The sequence below is a fragment of the Sarcophilus harrisii genome, chromosome 2 (genome assembly GCF_902635505.1).
Source record: "Sarcophilus harrisii chromosome 2, mSarHar1.11, whole genome shotgun sequence".
NCBI classification, from domain to species: domain Eukaryota; kingdom Metazoa; phylum Chordata; class Mammalia; order Dasyuromorphia; family Dasyuridae; genus Sarcophilus; species Sarcophilus harrisii.
The window spans coordinates 477,135,819-477,154,093 of NC_045427.1; the positions used below are offsets into that span (position 1 = coordinate 477,135,819).

The 18,275-nt window shown below is 38.7% G+C and overlaps 1 protein-coding gene across 2 annotated transcripts in view; it reads right to left on the bottom strand.

Moving 5' to 3' along the window:
* COL27A1 (collagen type XXVII alpha 1 chain) overlaps positions 1–18,275 on the bottom strand; it is a 241,862-nt gene that overhangs the window by 131,605 nt on the left and 91,982 nt on the right. For both annotated transcript variants that reach the window (XM_031954623.1, XM_023494250.2), the window contains exon 13: positions 4,741–4,794. In XM_031954623.1, the coding sequence (XP_031810483.1) occupies positions 4,741–4,794 (54 nt within the window). The remainder of the gene's footprint in view (positions 1–4,740; positions 4,795–18,275) is intronic.

The window sequence follows — 18,275 nt, forward strand, 5'->3', positions numbered from 1 at the left end:
CTCATTATTTGTCCCAACTGTGCTTGCAACCCCGGAAGGATAAAGACAAGGGAATAGCATTTATTGAGTACTTACCATGGACCAGGTACTGCACAAAGCCCTTTACAAATATTATCTCATTTGATCCTCACAACAATCCAAGGAGGAAGGTGCTATTATTCTACTTTACAGTTAAAGAAACTGAGACAGAGAGACATTAAGTGACTTGTCCAATGTCACCCAAATAGTAAGTTTATGAGGCAGGATTTGAATTCAGGTTTTCTTCAGCTAGCCTACTATCCACAATGGAATTAGACATTCCATTGGTGTGTGTGTGTGTTTAAGCCTTGGTTCTATCACAAACTTACCAAGGGATGTTGAACTTTATTAGGTCTCAGTTTCTTGAACCACAAAATAGATATAAAAATTCTTGCCCAGCCTATCTCACAAGGTTGTGAGGGCTGAATGAAATAATAGATGTAAACTTTGAAAAGTATAAAGGAGTCATACAAAGGTAAGGTATGAATAATCCCATCATGGATCCAAACATTCTGGAGAGCGATTTGGAACTAGGCACAAAAAGTTATCAAACTGTACCTACCCTTTGATCCAGCAGTGTTACTACTGGGCTTATATCCCCAAGAGATCTTAAAGAAGGGAAAGGGTCCTGTATGTGCAAGAATGTTTGTGGCAGCCCTCTTTGTAGTGGCCAGAAACTGGAAACTGAGTGGATGTCCATCAGTTGGGGAATGGCTGAAAAGTTATGGTACATGTATGTTATGGAATATTATTGTTCTGTAAGAAATGACCAGCAGGATGATTTCAGAGAGGCCTGGAGAGACTTACATGAACTGATTCTAAATGAAATGAACCTCATGACCTAGGCATAAAGAATGAAATTATTAATAAATTAGAGGAATATAGGATAGTTTACCTCTCAGACCTGTGGAAGGGGAAGGTCTTTATGACCAAAGCAGAACTAGAGATCATTACTGATCACAAAATAGAAAATTTCGATTATACCAAACTGAAAAGTTTTTGTACAAACAAAACTAATGCAGACAAGATTAGAAGGGAAGCAATAAACTGGGAAAATATTTTTACAGTCAAAGGTTCTGATAAAGGCCTCATTTCCAAAATATATAGAGAATTAACTCTAATTTATAAAAAATCAAGCCATTCTCCAATTGAAAAATGGTCAAAGGATATGAACAGACAATTCTCAGATGAAGAAATTGAAACTATTTCTAGTCATATGAAAAGATGCTCCAAGTCATTATTAATCAGAGAAATGCAAATTAAGACAACTCTAAGATACACTACACACCTGTCAGATTGGCTAAGATGACAGGAAAAATAATGATGATTGTTGAGGGGATGCGGAAAACTGGGACATTGATGCATTGTTGGTGGAGTTGTGAACGAATCCAACCATTTTGAGAGTAGTTTGAACTATGCTCAAAAAGTTATCAAACTGTGCATACCCTTTGATCCAGCAGTGTTACTACTGGGATTATATCCCAAAGAGATTATAAAGAAGGGAAAGGGACCTGTATGTGCACGAATGTTTGTGGCAGCCCTTTTTGTAGTGGCTAGAAACTGGAAACTGAATGGATGTCCATAAGTTGGAGAATGGCTGAATAAATTGTGGTATATGAAAATTATGGAATATTACTGTTCTGTAAGAAATGACCAACAGGATGATTTCAGAAAGGCCTGGAGAGACTTACACGAACTGATGCTGAGTGAAATGAGCAGGACCAGGAGATCATTATATACTTCAACAACAATACTAGATGATGACCAGTTCTGATGGATCAGGCCATCCTCAGCAACGAGATCAACCAAATCATTTCTAATGGAGCAGGTAATGACTAGCTATGCCCAGAAAAATAACTCTGGGAGATGACTAAAACCATTACATTAAATTCCCAATCCCTATATTTATGCACACATGCATTTTTGATTTCCTTCACAAGCTAATTGTACAATAATTCAGAGTCTGATTCTTTATGTACAGCAAAATAATGTTTTGGTCATGTATACTTATTGTGTATCTAAGTTATATTTTAATATATTTAACATCTACTGGTCATCCTGCCATCTAGGGGGGGGTGGGGGGTAAGAGGTGAAAAATTGGAACAAGAGGTTTGGCAATTGTTAATGCTGTAAAGTTACCCATGTATATATCCTGTAAATAAAAGGCTATTAAATAAAAAAATAATAATAATAAATAAATAAATAAATAAAATGAACCAAGAGAACATTATGCATAGCAACAACAAGATTATACAATGATCAATTCTGATGGACATGGCTCTCTTCAACATTGAGATGATTCAAACTAGTTCCAATTTGTTCACTGATAAAGAGAGCCATCTACACCCAGAGAGGGGAGTGTGGGAACTGAGTGTGGAACACAACATGACATTCTCATTCACTCTGTTGTTGTTTTCTTACATTTTGTTTTCTTTCCCAGTTTTTCTCCCCTTATTGATCTGATTTTTCTTGTGCAGCAAGATAACTGTATAAATATGTATACATACATTGGGTTTAATATATATATTTTAACACATTTAATATGTATTGGACTATTTGCCATCTAGGGAGGGGGTGGGGGGAAGGAGGGGATAATTTGGAACAGAAGGCTTTGCAAGGGTCAATGTTGAAAAATTACCCATGCATATGTTTTGTAAATAAAAAGCTTTAATTTAAAAAAAAGAATAATGCCATCACAATGAATAACTTTGATTTCAATTTAGCTATCTTTGATGTAACATCCATTAGTTGGGACAGCCTGATGGTTGGGTCAGTAAGCTTACAGACCAATATAATTCCAGTTCTTCTGCATACAGACCAGAAAAGAATTGTTGTTCCTATTATTTGGAAAGGAAACGTAAAGTTTATAAAAATGAATTAACTTATCCAGAATCTACCTAGAATCAGGACTAGAACTCAAGTCTCTGGACTTTGTTTAATGCTCTATTGCTACATTATACCATAGATATGAGAACTTCCTTAGGGGAAGCTCCTCTAACAAAACAAGATACTTTTAAAATTATTTATTCTTAATTGACTTGATATGGGACATTTTTAGGGGTGCTAATGTCATTGCAGACATATTACAGCTAATGATTAATGGAACTTTGTGGGAGGAGGGAAAGGATAAAGCAAAAGACAGCCATGATGGGCACAGCTGGGTACAGCTGTTTGGGATAGAAAGCAAAGGAACATCTTTATCTTAAAACTTCCTCAGGAAGGAAATAGAGAACGGTCAATATGTGTTGCACATAGGCCCACGCTGAGATCCTGACACTTCTCATCCCTCACAGCATCCAGCTCTGGAATCTCTTGAGTATTCAGTATAGTCCAAAGGCCTAGTTTGCCTGTCCAAAAAAACAGGAAGCACTTGAAGAAGGGTCTCAGACCCTGGAGCAGACTGACCTGACTCTGCAGTTAACAATTCTGCAGCCAAAAGCCTCAAACCAAACTTGAACATCTTTCTGCACTTGGATGATTCCAATTATTTGTAAACTTTATAAACAAGGGAGGATTTCCTCCCCACCACCTTTTTCTTATAGAAAGGGGTGTTTTTCCTGTAGTTCAAGTGGCTAAAAGCCTCTTTCTTCCATCCAACACCCAATATTGACCATAAATATTTAGAGAGTGTTCCCAGCAGCATTGGCCCCCCAGCTCAGGGAGCAACCACAATTCTGTGTCCTCTGGGATAGAAATTCTTTACTTTGCAAAGGCATGGACGTTCCAGAATCCAGGTCAGCTTCTCCCAGAGGGCAAACCAGGAATCTTCCTATAGGCTAGAGTAAGAAACCAATGTTCCCCCCCACACTCTCCTCTCTTGGCAGGGAGGAAGCACCAGAGACTGGAGCCCTAGACACCCTGCACCTGGCCTTCTTTCTGGTCAATGACAGGTCAACTCTAGTGAAGCAATTTGGTTTTTCCAGTTTAGAAGAGACCTTGGGAATCATATAATCCAGCCCACGCCAACAAATAAAGAAGGAAACAGTCCTAGAAAGAGGAAATGATTTGCTCAGCATCACAACAGGGAAGAGCAGTTGGGAACCTAGACCTCCTTGTCTCTTGAACCATTCTTCCTCCCCTTTATGCCTGTAGCTGGTGCAGTGGATAGAAAAGTGTCCACAAAGCCAAGAAGAATTGAATTAAAATCCGGTCTCAGATGTCTATTAATTGGGCAAGTCACTTAACTTCTGTCTGCCTCAATATCCTCAGCTGTAAAATGGGGATAATAATAGCCTCTCCTTCTCAATTGTTTTGAGAATCAAATGATATGATATTTATAAAAATGGCCACTACAAAGAGGGCTGCCACAAACATTCTTGCACATGTGCACATGTAGGTATACACAAAACTTGCTGGAAAAGATTTCATTTTTTTTTCTCAATTCCAGTCTAGTCTCTTTTAGCTCATGGATGTAGATCACAGGCCACAGAAACTTTTTCTAATAGTAATGTAATCAATCTGGGACCGGGCCCCAAGATAAATGGAAATGAAGAGAAAAGACTTAGAAAACAAGGAGTTACAAAAACTTTGGATTTCCTTGTTAGACTCTAAATCAAACAATGGGGAATTAACAGTACATGACAGAGAGGCCTCAAATCAATAAATATGCTTCCCTCCTTGCCTCCCTGATCCAGAAGCAGATAGTTCATATCCTCTTCATAATCAACTCCCCCTCCTTATCTCAGAGCTGATGCTCTTTCTACATTGTCTCCAAATACTTACGGGGTTGCCATCCAATCCGGGGGGCCCTCTTTCCCCAAAGTCACCAGGAAATCCCTAAAAGGATGAGAGAAAGAAGAAAATTAAGTCAAAAATGAACACAGACATCGCATTACTACAGATTTAATCAACCAGTATCCTGGCAAGAAGTAGCCATAGACAAATTGCAACACAAGAATGAACTACCATTTTATTTCTACATCTTTAATTGCAAAGTTAGAGTGCCTCATCTCATCCTGCCTGAAGAGGCAATGCTATTCATACATTTTAGAGAATTTCAAAACTTCATTGTAACATCCTAAATCACAGGATCCAGATTCAAACCCAAGCCCACCTCTTCCTATTTGTACTATCTTAGACAAAGCCACTTAACATGGTTTCCTCTTCTATAAAAGGAAAGGATTAGACTAGGCAATTTTTAAAAGCCCTTCCAGCTCTAGATTTGTAATCTGGTGATCCTATGAAGTTAAAAAAGCCTGACAGGTCAACTAATCCATTTTTTTCCATTAATTTTTTTTAAAAGTTAATATTTTATTTTTCCCCCAATTGCATGTAAAAACATTTTATCACTTTTTTTTTCAAAAGGTTTGAGTTCCAAATTCTCTCCTCCCCTTTCATTCCCTCCTCATTGAGAAAATAAGCAATTTGATAGAGAACCCGCTAATTTTACAATCAAGGAAGCTAAGACTCAGAATCACAACTGGTTAACAGTATAGATACATTTAGAACCCTTTCCCCTGACTACCAGTCCAGAGCTCTAAGAATTTAATTTTAAATCTTTGGCCACATTCAAGAAATTCTGGGGAACCACAGGTTCACAGATGAAAGCTGGAATGGATCTTGAAGCCATCAAATTCAATCACCTAATTCTGTAGATGAGGAAACTGAATTCTGAATAGGTTGTCAGTGGTGGCAAACTCAAAACAGAAAGGGGGTTACTAAATGCTACATAAGGATCCCTAACTTAGAAAATCACAAATTAACATTATCTTTGTTTTGCTGCAGAGAACCACAAATTTATGTTATTTTTGTTTTGCTGCATTTTTATTTATTTTATTGTCTTTCCCAATCATATTTTAATTTAGTTTCCCATACCCAGGAGTGTTATGGGCTGCAGCTTAAGTCACTTGCCCAAGGTCACACATGCAGAATCTGGCAGAATTGGAATCCACATCTTCTAACGCCACAACCAGATCTGTGTATTGCCTGTTCTCACAGGAGGTCTCATTAACTTAATACTGATCAATCCTGGGCATTTTGCCTAGGCTAATAAGACCCTAAGACTAGAGTGTGACTCATGTATATAAAATGTGTCAAGGAGGAAAAGGAACTCACTGAAGAAGCTCTGGAGGTTAGGGGTATTGCCAAGGGGGAGGTCTTGGCTCTGGCAAGGCCTATGGCCCTGAATTAAGGCTTCTTCTATGGAAAGAAGCCAGGCCTTTGAACCAAGTGGACCATGTCAAACATGGGAAGCCCCACTGGAGTAAGGGGACAATTTCCTTCTGACTTCAAAAGGGAGACAGAGGACCAGTTTGGGGCTAAGTGAAACCCAATATTTTCCCCTTCTTAAACTTAAACCATTGTTTTCCAGGGGAATTTAATAAAAACAAACCACATGTTTTTCTAACTAAGCAAAATCCTGAACTACTCAAACAATAAGGATTCATGTTGGAGAGTAATTCAGACCCTGGTTTCTAGGGCTACTAGAGAAATAAAATAAATACATTAAATCCAAACTTTTAAGAGGACTGAGCATGGAAGAACTAAGAATTTGCAATGTTGGTGTTTCCATCTGTCCAATTTCCCCTTAACCAAACTCATTTCTGCCTCAACCTAATACTTTCTTCTTTAGGATCCTGTCTGGAATCAATGGAAGGGGATTGGGGGTGAAATCTATGCCCCATAACTAATACCCCAATCACCTCCCAACTGCCCTTCAAAAAACTGAAGTCATAAGAAAGGATGGCACCAAGTCTCTGTTCCTGGTTATTGCATAAGAACCAATCATTGAGGATAGCAAAGCACTCCATCTTTTGCAAACATTAAATGGATCAGATTCTGCCCTAGACCATGGAAGAAAAATTCAGCAGAAGTCCATCAGATATGGAAAGAAAAGTAATTAGCACTAAATTGAACATGGACACAGACCCAGCAATACCATACCACTACTAAGAATATACTCATAAGGAGGTCAGAACCAGCAGGGGATATCCCATGTATGCAAAAATATTGCAGCTCTTATTATAATAGTAAAAAACCAAAAGGAAAGAGTGTGTGCAATGACTGAGCAATGCTTGAACAAATTATAGTACATAGTACATGGATATAAGGGAATATTATCGTGCCATTTGTTGTTGAGTTGTTTTTCAGTTATGTTCAATGACCCCATTTGGGGTTTTCTTAGCAGAGATATTAAAATGGTTTGCCATTTCGTTTTTCAGCTCATTTTACAGATGAAAAACCCGAGGCAAATAGGATTAAGTGACCTTACCTAGGGTCACACAATTAGTAAGTATCTGAGTCCACATTTGAATTGAAGAAGAGGAATTTTCCTGACTGAAGGCTCAGTACTCTAGCCATTGTACCACCTAACCAGCCCATTATTGTGCCATAAGAAATAATAAATATGAAGAATTCAGAGAATCTTAGAAAGACTTATATAAACTGATAAAGATGAGAAAAAGGAGAAACCAGAAAAAACTGTACATAATGACCATAATAATGCAAAGGAAAATAACTTTGGAAGACTTCAGAACTGTGATGCATGCTTAAATTAGTTATAATGTTAATGATAATAATAATAATATAACCAGACCCCTATTAGTTCAAATTATGAATTCTCTGAAGTGGTCATGTTTATAAATCTGTACTATTTGAAGGTACAATTGTCTCAAATATGGTCATTGGTTCAGTACAATGAAAATATGCAGGACATATTTCCTAGTTGTAACAACAACCACCAGCATTTATATAGTGCTTTAAATATTGCAATGTATTCTATAGATATCATTTCATTATGCCCTCACAACAATTCTGGGAGGTAGGTGCTATTGTTATCTCCATTTTGCAGATGAGGAAACTGAGGGTGACAGGTAAACTGATGTCCTTGAGGTCACAGCCATTAAGTGTTTGAGGTAACATTGGAACTCAGGTCATCCAATCCACTTAATTTGTGTCAAGTGGGCCTCCATGTACCAGCAAAAAGATAGTAGGTAGTAGGTGAGGAATTAAGGTCTATATTTTCAGACTTGGCCAATGTGTTGATTTGTTTTTCTGGACTCTACTTTCTTATTTGTGACAAGGGAGGGCTCCCTTTTGGAAGGGCAGGTAGGGAGTCACTGTGAAGTGATAGTGACTTTAAAAAATCCTTTTTGAAAAAAAGAAAGCACATCATCATTGATTCAAACTTGGCCCTGACTCATTCCATTTCAGGTTCTGCCTCTCTGCCTTGCTTTATGTCCTAAGCAGGCAGTAAGGTACAGTGGTCAGAGCATCAAATTTTTTTTTTTTTAAGTCAAAGGCCTTAGATTCAAACCTAGGCCTTGCTATTTACTATGACACCTCCTCTCTAAGCCTCAGTTTCCTTATCCATAAAATGTAAATGGTTGGAATAGCTGTCCTCTAAGTCTCCTTCCAACTTCACATTGATGATTCTTTGAGCCCTTTATCCATATTATCTACAAGTTCCATTGGATGGGGACTTGGGAACCTGAGTTTGTCATAGTTGTGCTACTGGTTAGCTGTGCAACCTTAGTTAAATTGATCCCCTTTCTGTGCCTCAGTTTCTGTTTCTGTTCTGTATATTTATCTGTAAATAATTTGTCTGTAAATAAAAAGCAGCATAATATAGTGACCTGAGTCTGACTCTGGTCTCGGACCCTCACTCCCTTTGGGAAAATCACTTAATTTCCTCAGCTATAAAATGGTGTGTTGGATTTATTGGCCTTTAAAGTCCCTTCCTGTTAAGTATCCAAAGTTGGTAGATGGGATAAGCTTTAGACTCCCTCTAAATTCAAGATTTTAGGGTTTCTCAGGTTCAGTTAGGTAAATGCTTCTTCCGCAGACTAAGCCCAGCCCCAAAGCTGCTATGGAGAGAGGGAGGGAAAGAAAAGGCCAGAGCATCGCATCCACAATCAGCTCTGGGAATCCAGAGGAAAATGAAAGGACAGTCTCATTCGGTGCAGGTTCGGCCCCCTTCTCCTGATGTGGGGCTGGCAGCCACTGAAAGAATTATGAATGGGCTCCTAGGGGAGGGGCCACAGCAGGAACACTCTGGTGCTGGCACAGCTAACAGGACCATTTCTCCTGCAGCAGCTCAGCTTACACCTTGTTGGGTCCCTCTTGACCTCGGGGATAGAATGAGCTTGTGAGCATTCTCCCTGAGGATAGGCCGGGCTGCAGGAAGATAGAGGTCAAAGTCATTGCGTCATGGCCTTCCTGGGGCAGGCTCCTGCTCCGCTCAGGGTGATTCTCCTCAGCCTGTCCTAGAGGGTCTGGGATGCAGATAAGAGAAAAGTGACAAAGAAAAATGGACCAACTTCTCCTCCTCCGAGGTCCAAGAGGTGCGACCGTTACCAAATTCCATCCCACTGAAGAGAGGTGAGGAGCCAAAGAGCAGTGTTTTCCTTCAAATCCCAACTAACATCCCACTTTCTACAAGAAGGTTTTCCTGATCCTCTTTAATTTATGCCTTTCCTTGGTTGATTAATTTCAATGTATCCTTAAATTCATATATCTCATTTGCATGTAAATACTTTCATATTATCTTCTTCATTTGACTATGAGCTCCTTGAAAGGAGGGACTGCCTTTTGCATTTATTCCCAGTGCTCAGCACATTGTGGGTTTTAATAAATTCTTATTGACTGCCTGTCTGCCTAGTCCTGTTTTGGGAATGCTATTCCCCATCTCACTTCCTTCTGCCCTTGTAAAATTCCCTACTGTCTCCAGCATAAGATACAAAGTCAATAAATGTCAGTTAGACAAAATCTTAGAACATAAAATTTCAGAGCTAGAAGAAATTTTAGAGGTCCCCAGTCCAGTCCCTTAATTTTTACAGATGAGAAAGTTAAGAATCAGAAATGATGGCTTGAGTTGGGCTTTGGGTCCCATCTCCATATTGCCCAAGTGCCCAGATTCCTTTAAAGAGACACCACTTAAGAGGAGACCATTCATTTATTCATCAAGCATTTACTAAATGCCTACTATGTGCCAGACTTTGGTAATTCTGCATATGTAAAGGCAAAATGGTGTTTGTCCTTAACAGGCTCACATTCTCTCAGAAGAGAAATAAGAACACAGATGAGCAAATGCAGAATATATACAAACTAAATACACTATAGTAGTGGAGGGCTTTGCATAATTGAAGCAATGCCAAGAAAAGGCTTCATGTTTCACAGGCCTCATGGCACCAACGGAATCCTTAAGATGCTGGGGTCCCAAGGGATCAGCATGGTTCAGGGGGTATGAATGAACAAGGATACATAGAACCAGAAGAAGGAAAAGTGGAAAAAGGTGGGGGGAGTAGAATGAGTGAGACAAAGACTTCCCTACATGCTGAAATAATAAAAGTAGGCTTCCTGAGCCACAGGGAATTGCTGCACTTGATTCCCATATGGTGAAGGTCTGGCCCTTACTACTGCTTGCTGTCAGGAGGCACCCCAATAAACTAGAGAATGAAGAATGATGACAATTCTCCCATAATTTCTGTGAAGCCTCCCTTCATTACTACAGCTCACTGTGACCTCTGTATTCTTTGAACCCCTGTGGTATTTATATAGTTTGTGACACACAAGAGTATCTACCTCCTATAGGAAACCTTCCCTTATCTGCCTCAGTTGCTAATGTCTCCCATTTCCCTTCCCCAAATAATCATGTATATTGTATATGTTTTGTCCACATGTATACATATACTTCGTTTCTCACCTACAGAATGAAAGTGACATGAGGGCAAAGACCTTCATATCCTAGAGCCCAGTACAGTGCCTGACACTTAGAAGATGCTTAATAAATAAATGCTTACTGATTGGTTAATTCTTTAATTGCTTCCTAAGCAAGATTCTAAACTCCTGGAGAACAGGAACCTCAGGTCTTACACTTATTTGTCTTCCTTAAAGCCCAAAGAATAGTGAGATGGAAACTGTAACTTATCAATAAATACTAAGAATCTTACCATGTTAGAACTAGAAGGGGTCTTGATATTTTCTAGCCCAGGAGTTCTTAACCTGTGGTGTTTGAACTTGTTTTTTTTCATACTTTGATATCATATTTCAATACAATTGGTTTCCTTTGTAATTTTGTATATTATATTTCGTGCATTTATAAATATTATTGTTCTAAGGGGTCCATGATACACACACACAAATTAGGAACCTCTGTTCTACCTTAACTCCCTTACTTTACAGACAGGGAAGTGAGGCCCAGAAAAGGAAAATTATTTGCCCAAGTCAAGGAGCCAATTAATGTCAGAGCCAGGAGTAGAACCCAGACCTTCTGACATTCAGAGCAGTTCTCTTTCCATTATGTCATGCTTGTTAAATTGAATTACTGAACTCCCTCCACCCCCACTATCCGGCCCAACACTCCATATACACTAAAATCCTAATAAGGGCTCAAGCTTCCTGCTTTTCTCTGCTAGTTAAGTTCCCCAAGTTAATGGAAAGAAGACTGCAGTTCTCTATACTTATGAGCTCAAGACTGTTGACTTTGTCAGAAATGCTCATGCCCTTATTTTAGGCTAAAACGTTCCAGGCAGTCACAGTCAGGAACATGCTGGGAGCCGGCCAACTCCAAAAACAGCACGGGCCAGGGAACAAGTGAAAGAGCCCTCAAGTAGTGGAGGGCAGGGAGGGGTTAAGGGATAATCCCAATTGCTTTCCAGAGTTCTTTTGTAGAGAAAGCTTGCAACCTCAGCAATTTCTAACTACTGGCAGGATTAAACAACCTCCCTCAAGCAGGTCAGGGGATCCCTCGGGTGGCTGGGGAAATGGCAGTTCCTAAGGCATCACGCCCCTGCTGCCCCTTCCGTGCCAAGGCAATGTGCTCTGTCCTGAGCACACACCCCCTCAGTTACCCCACCTTTCCCTTTGGTCCATGCAATCCAACAAGGGGTAAACAAGGGAAATTATGAAAGTCTGCCAAATTCCAGAGTCCCTTTCAGGACAATGGGGCCCATGGGGCTTAGTCAAGAGAGTGGAGGAAGGAAAGACACCCATTTCGCTTCTTCCTCCTCCATGGAGACAAGGGCATGCATGATACTGCTGCATCTTGCAGATAGCTACACAGGGTCTAGGAATAGGATTCTGAACTCTCATGTAATACATCTGGGCTGGCAGGAGGCCCAGGGGCCGCTCTGGGGACAGCCACAGTCAGTTATGACCCAATTCCTGGACCTTGCCTGATGCCGGGAAAAGCAACCGAATGTAGGTTCCTCCACTATCTTGACCAGGACGCTGGACCACTGCAAACAGAAACAGAGTAGCAATGGCTTCTAGCAGAGAAATGGATGATAAGAAAAATTGGGTCCCCCCAGACCCTGAAGATCAAAGCCTCACCCAGCAGTGAAGAATATTGAACCTTTTGATACTTTCCCAGCTCATATAATCAAATGATACACAAGTCTGAGGGCAGCTGACCTTCTCAGGCCTCAAGACTTTGAGCTGAGCAAGAGTTAAATTTACCCTCGTGCCTTAGGGGACATGTAGAAAAGTGTGAGAATGGAAAAGGAGTGAGTTTCCTTCCGTATGTGCATCTGTCTGAGTGTAACTTAAATATCCATGCATGTGTGAAAGAACATCTGGATTTGTTTAAAGTCTTTTCTCGGCAGGAGTTAAGGAAGGAGCCTGGCACAGGCACTCCAGAGAATTCTAGCAGGTCTCATGCCAATCATATCCTGATCCAGAAATAAGATTTTATTTTCCTGTTGGCTCAAGATGGGCCATTCAAAGCCCCTAGGCTCTCCTGCCCCACCTGCAACAAGGGACCCTGGGCCAAAGTGGGGTATACCAAGTGAGTCATTGCCTATGGGTTTCCCCCAGCAGGGGTGAATATCTTGCCTACTCTCAGGTAGGCATGAAAGCATAATGTGGTGCAGAGGAAAGGAACAAGATATTCCAGATGATATTGTTGGAGATGGTCATTGCAAAGAAGGCAGATAAAATTGCATAGATGAATGGGGGTAAGTCTATATAAGAATTAGGAAATATATGCTCTGGTCAGCATGATCCCTAGACTTCTTAACAGCTAAGAAGCCTGACTCCAATCTACATCTAGTCTGACTACAAAGGCAAGGGTATTCCAAGGAGGGGAAAAACTCTTCTCTGGGTCTGTGTCCACCCTCTCCCTCCACCTCCACTATTCTCTCCTCATTAACAGAAATGCCTGTGCAGCCCAGAAGAAGACATATGACCTAGACTGATGCTCCTCTGGCCCATTTCCCAGCTTGGCTGTGCGCATCTGGCCTGGGTGCTCAATGCGCCTGAGCGGTCATACCTTACTTAGACAGAAGCAGCTTCTGGGCTTGACACAGGCAGTCTGGCTGGCCCCACTCATAATGGCCACATCCAGCAGTGGCTTAACACCACACCAAGCAGGCTGAGGGGCTTGATGTGATTGGTCCACTTGGATTCAGCTGTCACGATCTCAATAATGCTTAATTGTAGTGATGGAACAACATGCATGCATTGTAAAGCCTTCCTAAGTCAGACTAACATGAAAAGAGATTGCATTCAGAATAAGCAAAATATCTACATTTGGTGAAAGTTACATTAGGGGCAATCGTGCTTTTGTAGTACTAGTGTTTTGTTTTTTTTTTTTCTAAAGAAAATGAGTTTTACTGCTTTAAAAAAAAAAAATTTCTAGGAAATGGAACTGAGCTAACCAAAGTGTTATGTTAAGTTCCTTCAGAGACCTCTATATATGAGCAGATTAAGACAATTTTAATGTTTCAATTAATTAAGATATCAATTGTTTAGAAGTAAAAGTGCTTCCAGCAAACAGCTTCAGTAGGTTTCTATTCCTTCCCTCCAACTCAACTCCTACAATCTTCTATTTTGCCAAATTAAACTTATCAAGATCAAATGTAAACTCTAGCCTTCTTTTTATTAGAATGATCACAACATTGGAAATAGTGGGATAGCTCCTCTTTTACTGTAGATTCATTGTCCCCCTTCCCACTACTCATATAGGCTTTGTTCCAGTTCAAGCCCTCATGGGCTTCTCATCTGTACTACTGTAATAAGCTGCTAATTGTTCTTCCTCTTTTCCACCTCTCGACTCTCCAATCCATCTTTCATATGCATTCCTGATTAATGCCCCCCCAAACACAAGCTAGACCATTCCTTTCTCCAACATACTCCTTCCCCAACTAAAAAATCTTCACCATATTAACTCAAGGGAAAATTATAGTCTAACATTTAAGAATCAATCCCTATCTCAGCAACGAGATCAACCAAATCATTTCTAATGGAGCAGTAATGAACTGAACTTGCTATACCCAGAAAAAGAACTCTGGGAGATGACTAAAAACCATTACATTGAATTCCCAATCCCTATATTTATGCACACCTGCATTTTTGATTTCCTTCACAAGCTAATTGTACAATAATTCAGAGTCTGATTCTTTTTGTACAGCAAAATAATGTTTTGGTCATGTATACTTATTATGTATCTAAGTTATATTTTAATATATTTAACATCTACTGGACATCCTGCCATTTAGGGGAGGGGGTGGGGGGGGTAAGAGGTGAAAAATTGGAACAAGAGGTTTGGCAATTGTTAATACTGTAAAGTTACCCATGTATATATCCTGTAAATAAAAGGCTATTAAATAAAAAAAAAAAAAAAGAATCAATCCCTATCTCAACACTTATCATTCTAGTCTTACTTATAAACAATTTTCTTCCCATGCAAACTTGCCTATTATTTCCTCCCATTCCAGCAGTTACCCTCCTTGCCTTTTCCTAGGCAATCTCATGTGTCTGTAATACATTCCCCCCTCTTTGGCCACAGAGTCCCTAGCATCCATCAATCTCCCTTTCCATACTTCTTGTGATTACTTGACCTTGCTCTGCATGTACTTTGTGTGCATTCCTCATTGTGCACATTGTATCCCGAGTTCTTTTCCTCCAAACTCAGTAGAACATAAGAAAAAACTATTTTGGGGTTTATATCCTTAGCACCCAGCACAGTACTTTACACATGGTAGCTACTTGATATATACTGGGTAGATTGAGTTGAATCAGGTCAATCCCCCAAATATTTCCTTTTTCTGTTCCTGAGGATATTTTGACTTCTTTAATCCTAGGAACATATGACTGTCTTGCATCCTTAAGTGAGCACACTGTTCTTCACTTTATTCCTTCTATTCCATTGCCATCTTTCTGGCACAAAATTTTTAGGTGTCTGTTCAGGCAACATTTAGAAATCACGGCAGAGAGAGTAAGGCATGGCAGAGCAGATAGAAAGCTGGATTTAAGTGCCTCCTTCAAAACATCCTGGTTTTGTGATCCTGAGCAAGTCACAACCTGCTTGGTGCTTTCTAAGATTCTCTAGGTCATCTCTTCCCCGTCCACCCCATTTTTTTTGGAACCACTGCCATTACCCTAGACCAGGCTCCTCATTTCCATGCCGGACCATAGCCTCCTACCATAGTGTCTCTGCTTCCAAGTCTCTTTCCCTCCTATTTAATTATGTATTATTGCTGGATTAATCTTCTATATGTCTAGTTCTAATCACTTCACTGCCTTGCTCAAAATATCTAATGCTTGGCTTTCCATGATCTATAATAAAAAGTCTCATTTCGGCATTCAAAAACTTTATTTCTCACCATTTCAGTATGATTTTCATCCTCCAGTCAAACTGAGTCATTTAATATGCCCTCTGCTTTCCTGATCCCCCTGGAATGCTTTCCCCAAAATTTTTGTCTACTGAAATCCTACTTGTCCTTCAATATCCAGATCAAATTCTATCTTCTCTATAATGCCATTTTCCCTTACCACTTCAGTCAGAAATCCTCTATACCATAAAAGTATCCAAAAACAAGCATCATATGCAATGGGGAAAACCTAGAACCTCTTTCAGTAAATATGGAATAAAGCAAAGATGCCCATTCTCTCTACTATTATTTGATATAGTTCTGGAAATGCTAGCAACAGCAATAACACAAGAGAAAAGAATTAAGAGAGTACTAATAGTAAAGAAGAGATAAAACTATCCCTTATTTGCTGATATTAGAGTTTTCTTACAAAACTTAATCAACAAAAATACTAATTGAGAAAATTATCAACTTCAGCAAAGTTGTAAGCTACAAAATAAATCCTCAAAAATCAACAGCATTTCTATATAATAATAACAAAGCACAAACAACAATAATAGAAAGAGAAATCCCACCCCAAATAATTACAAAATGCACAAAATATCAGAGGATCAAGTTCTCAAAGAACAGAAAAGACATACAGATTCAATTACAAAGCACTCCTTAAAGAAATAAAGAACAGCCTAAATAGTTGGAGGTATCTTCAGGGCTCATGGCTAGGCCATGCTAATAGAATAAAAATGACAATACTACCAAAATTAATTCACATATTTAATGCCATACCAAATTACCAAGGGCAAACTTTACAGAATTTGATAAAATATTAACAACATTCATTTAGAAAAACACCAAATCTAGAATATCAAAGAAAATGATGAAAAGAAGTAAGGATGAAGAGGAAATAGACCTTCCAGACCTCAAATTATACCATAAAGCAGCAGTTATCAAAACCATCTGGTATTAGTTAAAGAAAAAAGAGATGTATCAATGGAACAAATTAGACAAAGGAGATTCAGAAACAATAGAGCTAAATGACTCGATGTTTGATAAAGTGGAAAACAAATTATCTAGTGAAAAACTCCCTATTTGATAAAAACTCCTGGGAAAACGGGAAAGCATTCTAGTTAGGCTTATATCAATACCTTAAACTACACACCATAATACATTCTATATGGATCTATGATCTTATTAATATTAAAAATCATATTCTAAAACAACTGGAAGAGAAACACATTGTATACCTTTCACAGCTGTGTGTAGGAGATATATCCTTAAATGAACAAGAGAGGCAAATACAAAAGATAAAATATAACTGGTTACTGGTATACTTGAAACTGAAAAGCTTCTGCACAGATAACATTGATACATCTTGGGTTAAGAAGGGAAAACCTTTGTATCAAATTGCTCTGATAAAGATTTGGCATTTCAGATACTTATATATAAACTATATATATGTATACATTTATATTTATAACAGTCATTCTCTAATAGTCAAAAGATATGGAAAAACAGTTCTCAAAAATGAACAGCAAAGTATTCAACACCACATGAAAAAAATTCTCCAAATCACAAATAAGAAAAATGCAAATAAAAACAACTCTGAGGTTTCATCTCACATTCTGAAAATTGACAAAAATGACAAAGTGACTACAGTCAATGTGGGAAGGATTGTGGGAAGATAGGTACACCAATACCTTGTTAGTGAAGATATGAAGTGGTATAATCATTTTGGAAAGCAATGTGGAGTTATGCAAATAAACTAAATCTGTTTAGATAAATAAACTGACTAAAAATGTCAGTTTAAGCCAAAGACTCTATTATTGGCTTAAACCCCAAAGAAGCCATCAATAAGAAAAAAAGTCCCATTATATTCCAAAATATTTATAGCAGTACTTTTTTGTGATAGCTAAGAAATGGAAACAATATATGCATCCATCAATTGAAGAATAACTAAACAAAATATGGTACATAAATTTAATGGAATATTACTAAGCTGCAAGAAATTATGAATGTGATGAATACAGGGAAGTATAGGAAAATTAATAGGAACTGTTCCAGAGTGAAGTAATAAGATCCAAGAAAAACAATGCACACAGTGACAACAACAATATAAAAATGAAAATAAAAACAGTACATGAAAAAATCAAAAGTAAATATGACAAAAATATATAGGTCAAGTTGTATCTGGATGAAGAGCTATAAGAAGATATCACTAACCTACCCCCTTCATGGAGGCGGGAGGTCCACAGATATAACATATTGCATATATTTTCAGACTTTTTCAATTTATCAATCAGTTGTGCTGATCTTTTTTCCTCTCTAAAATATATATTATTTTTCATATGGGATGGCCCTTTGGGAAGGCAGTGAAAAGGATACATGGGATACTATGGTGAGATAAGAAATAGAAAATATCAATAAAACTTATTTTAAAAAATCAAAGTCCATACCCTTTTTTAAAGCTTATATCACTCCTATGGCATTCATAATGTTCTATTTTTGTTGGAATCTTTACAAAGTGTTAAGACATTTCTTTACAAAGTGTTAAGACACTGGAGTTGATTTGATCTTAGAAGAAGATATTTTGGGCCAGAACTTGAACTAGGTACTAAGTACAACTGATGGAAACAATGCTTGTGTTCACACCTTTAGAGAGCTCTAAGAACTCAATGGAGTTCACAGTTTGGGAGATTCAGGGTCTAGAAAGAGATATCTGAATTCACACCT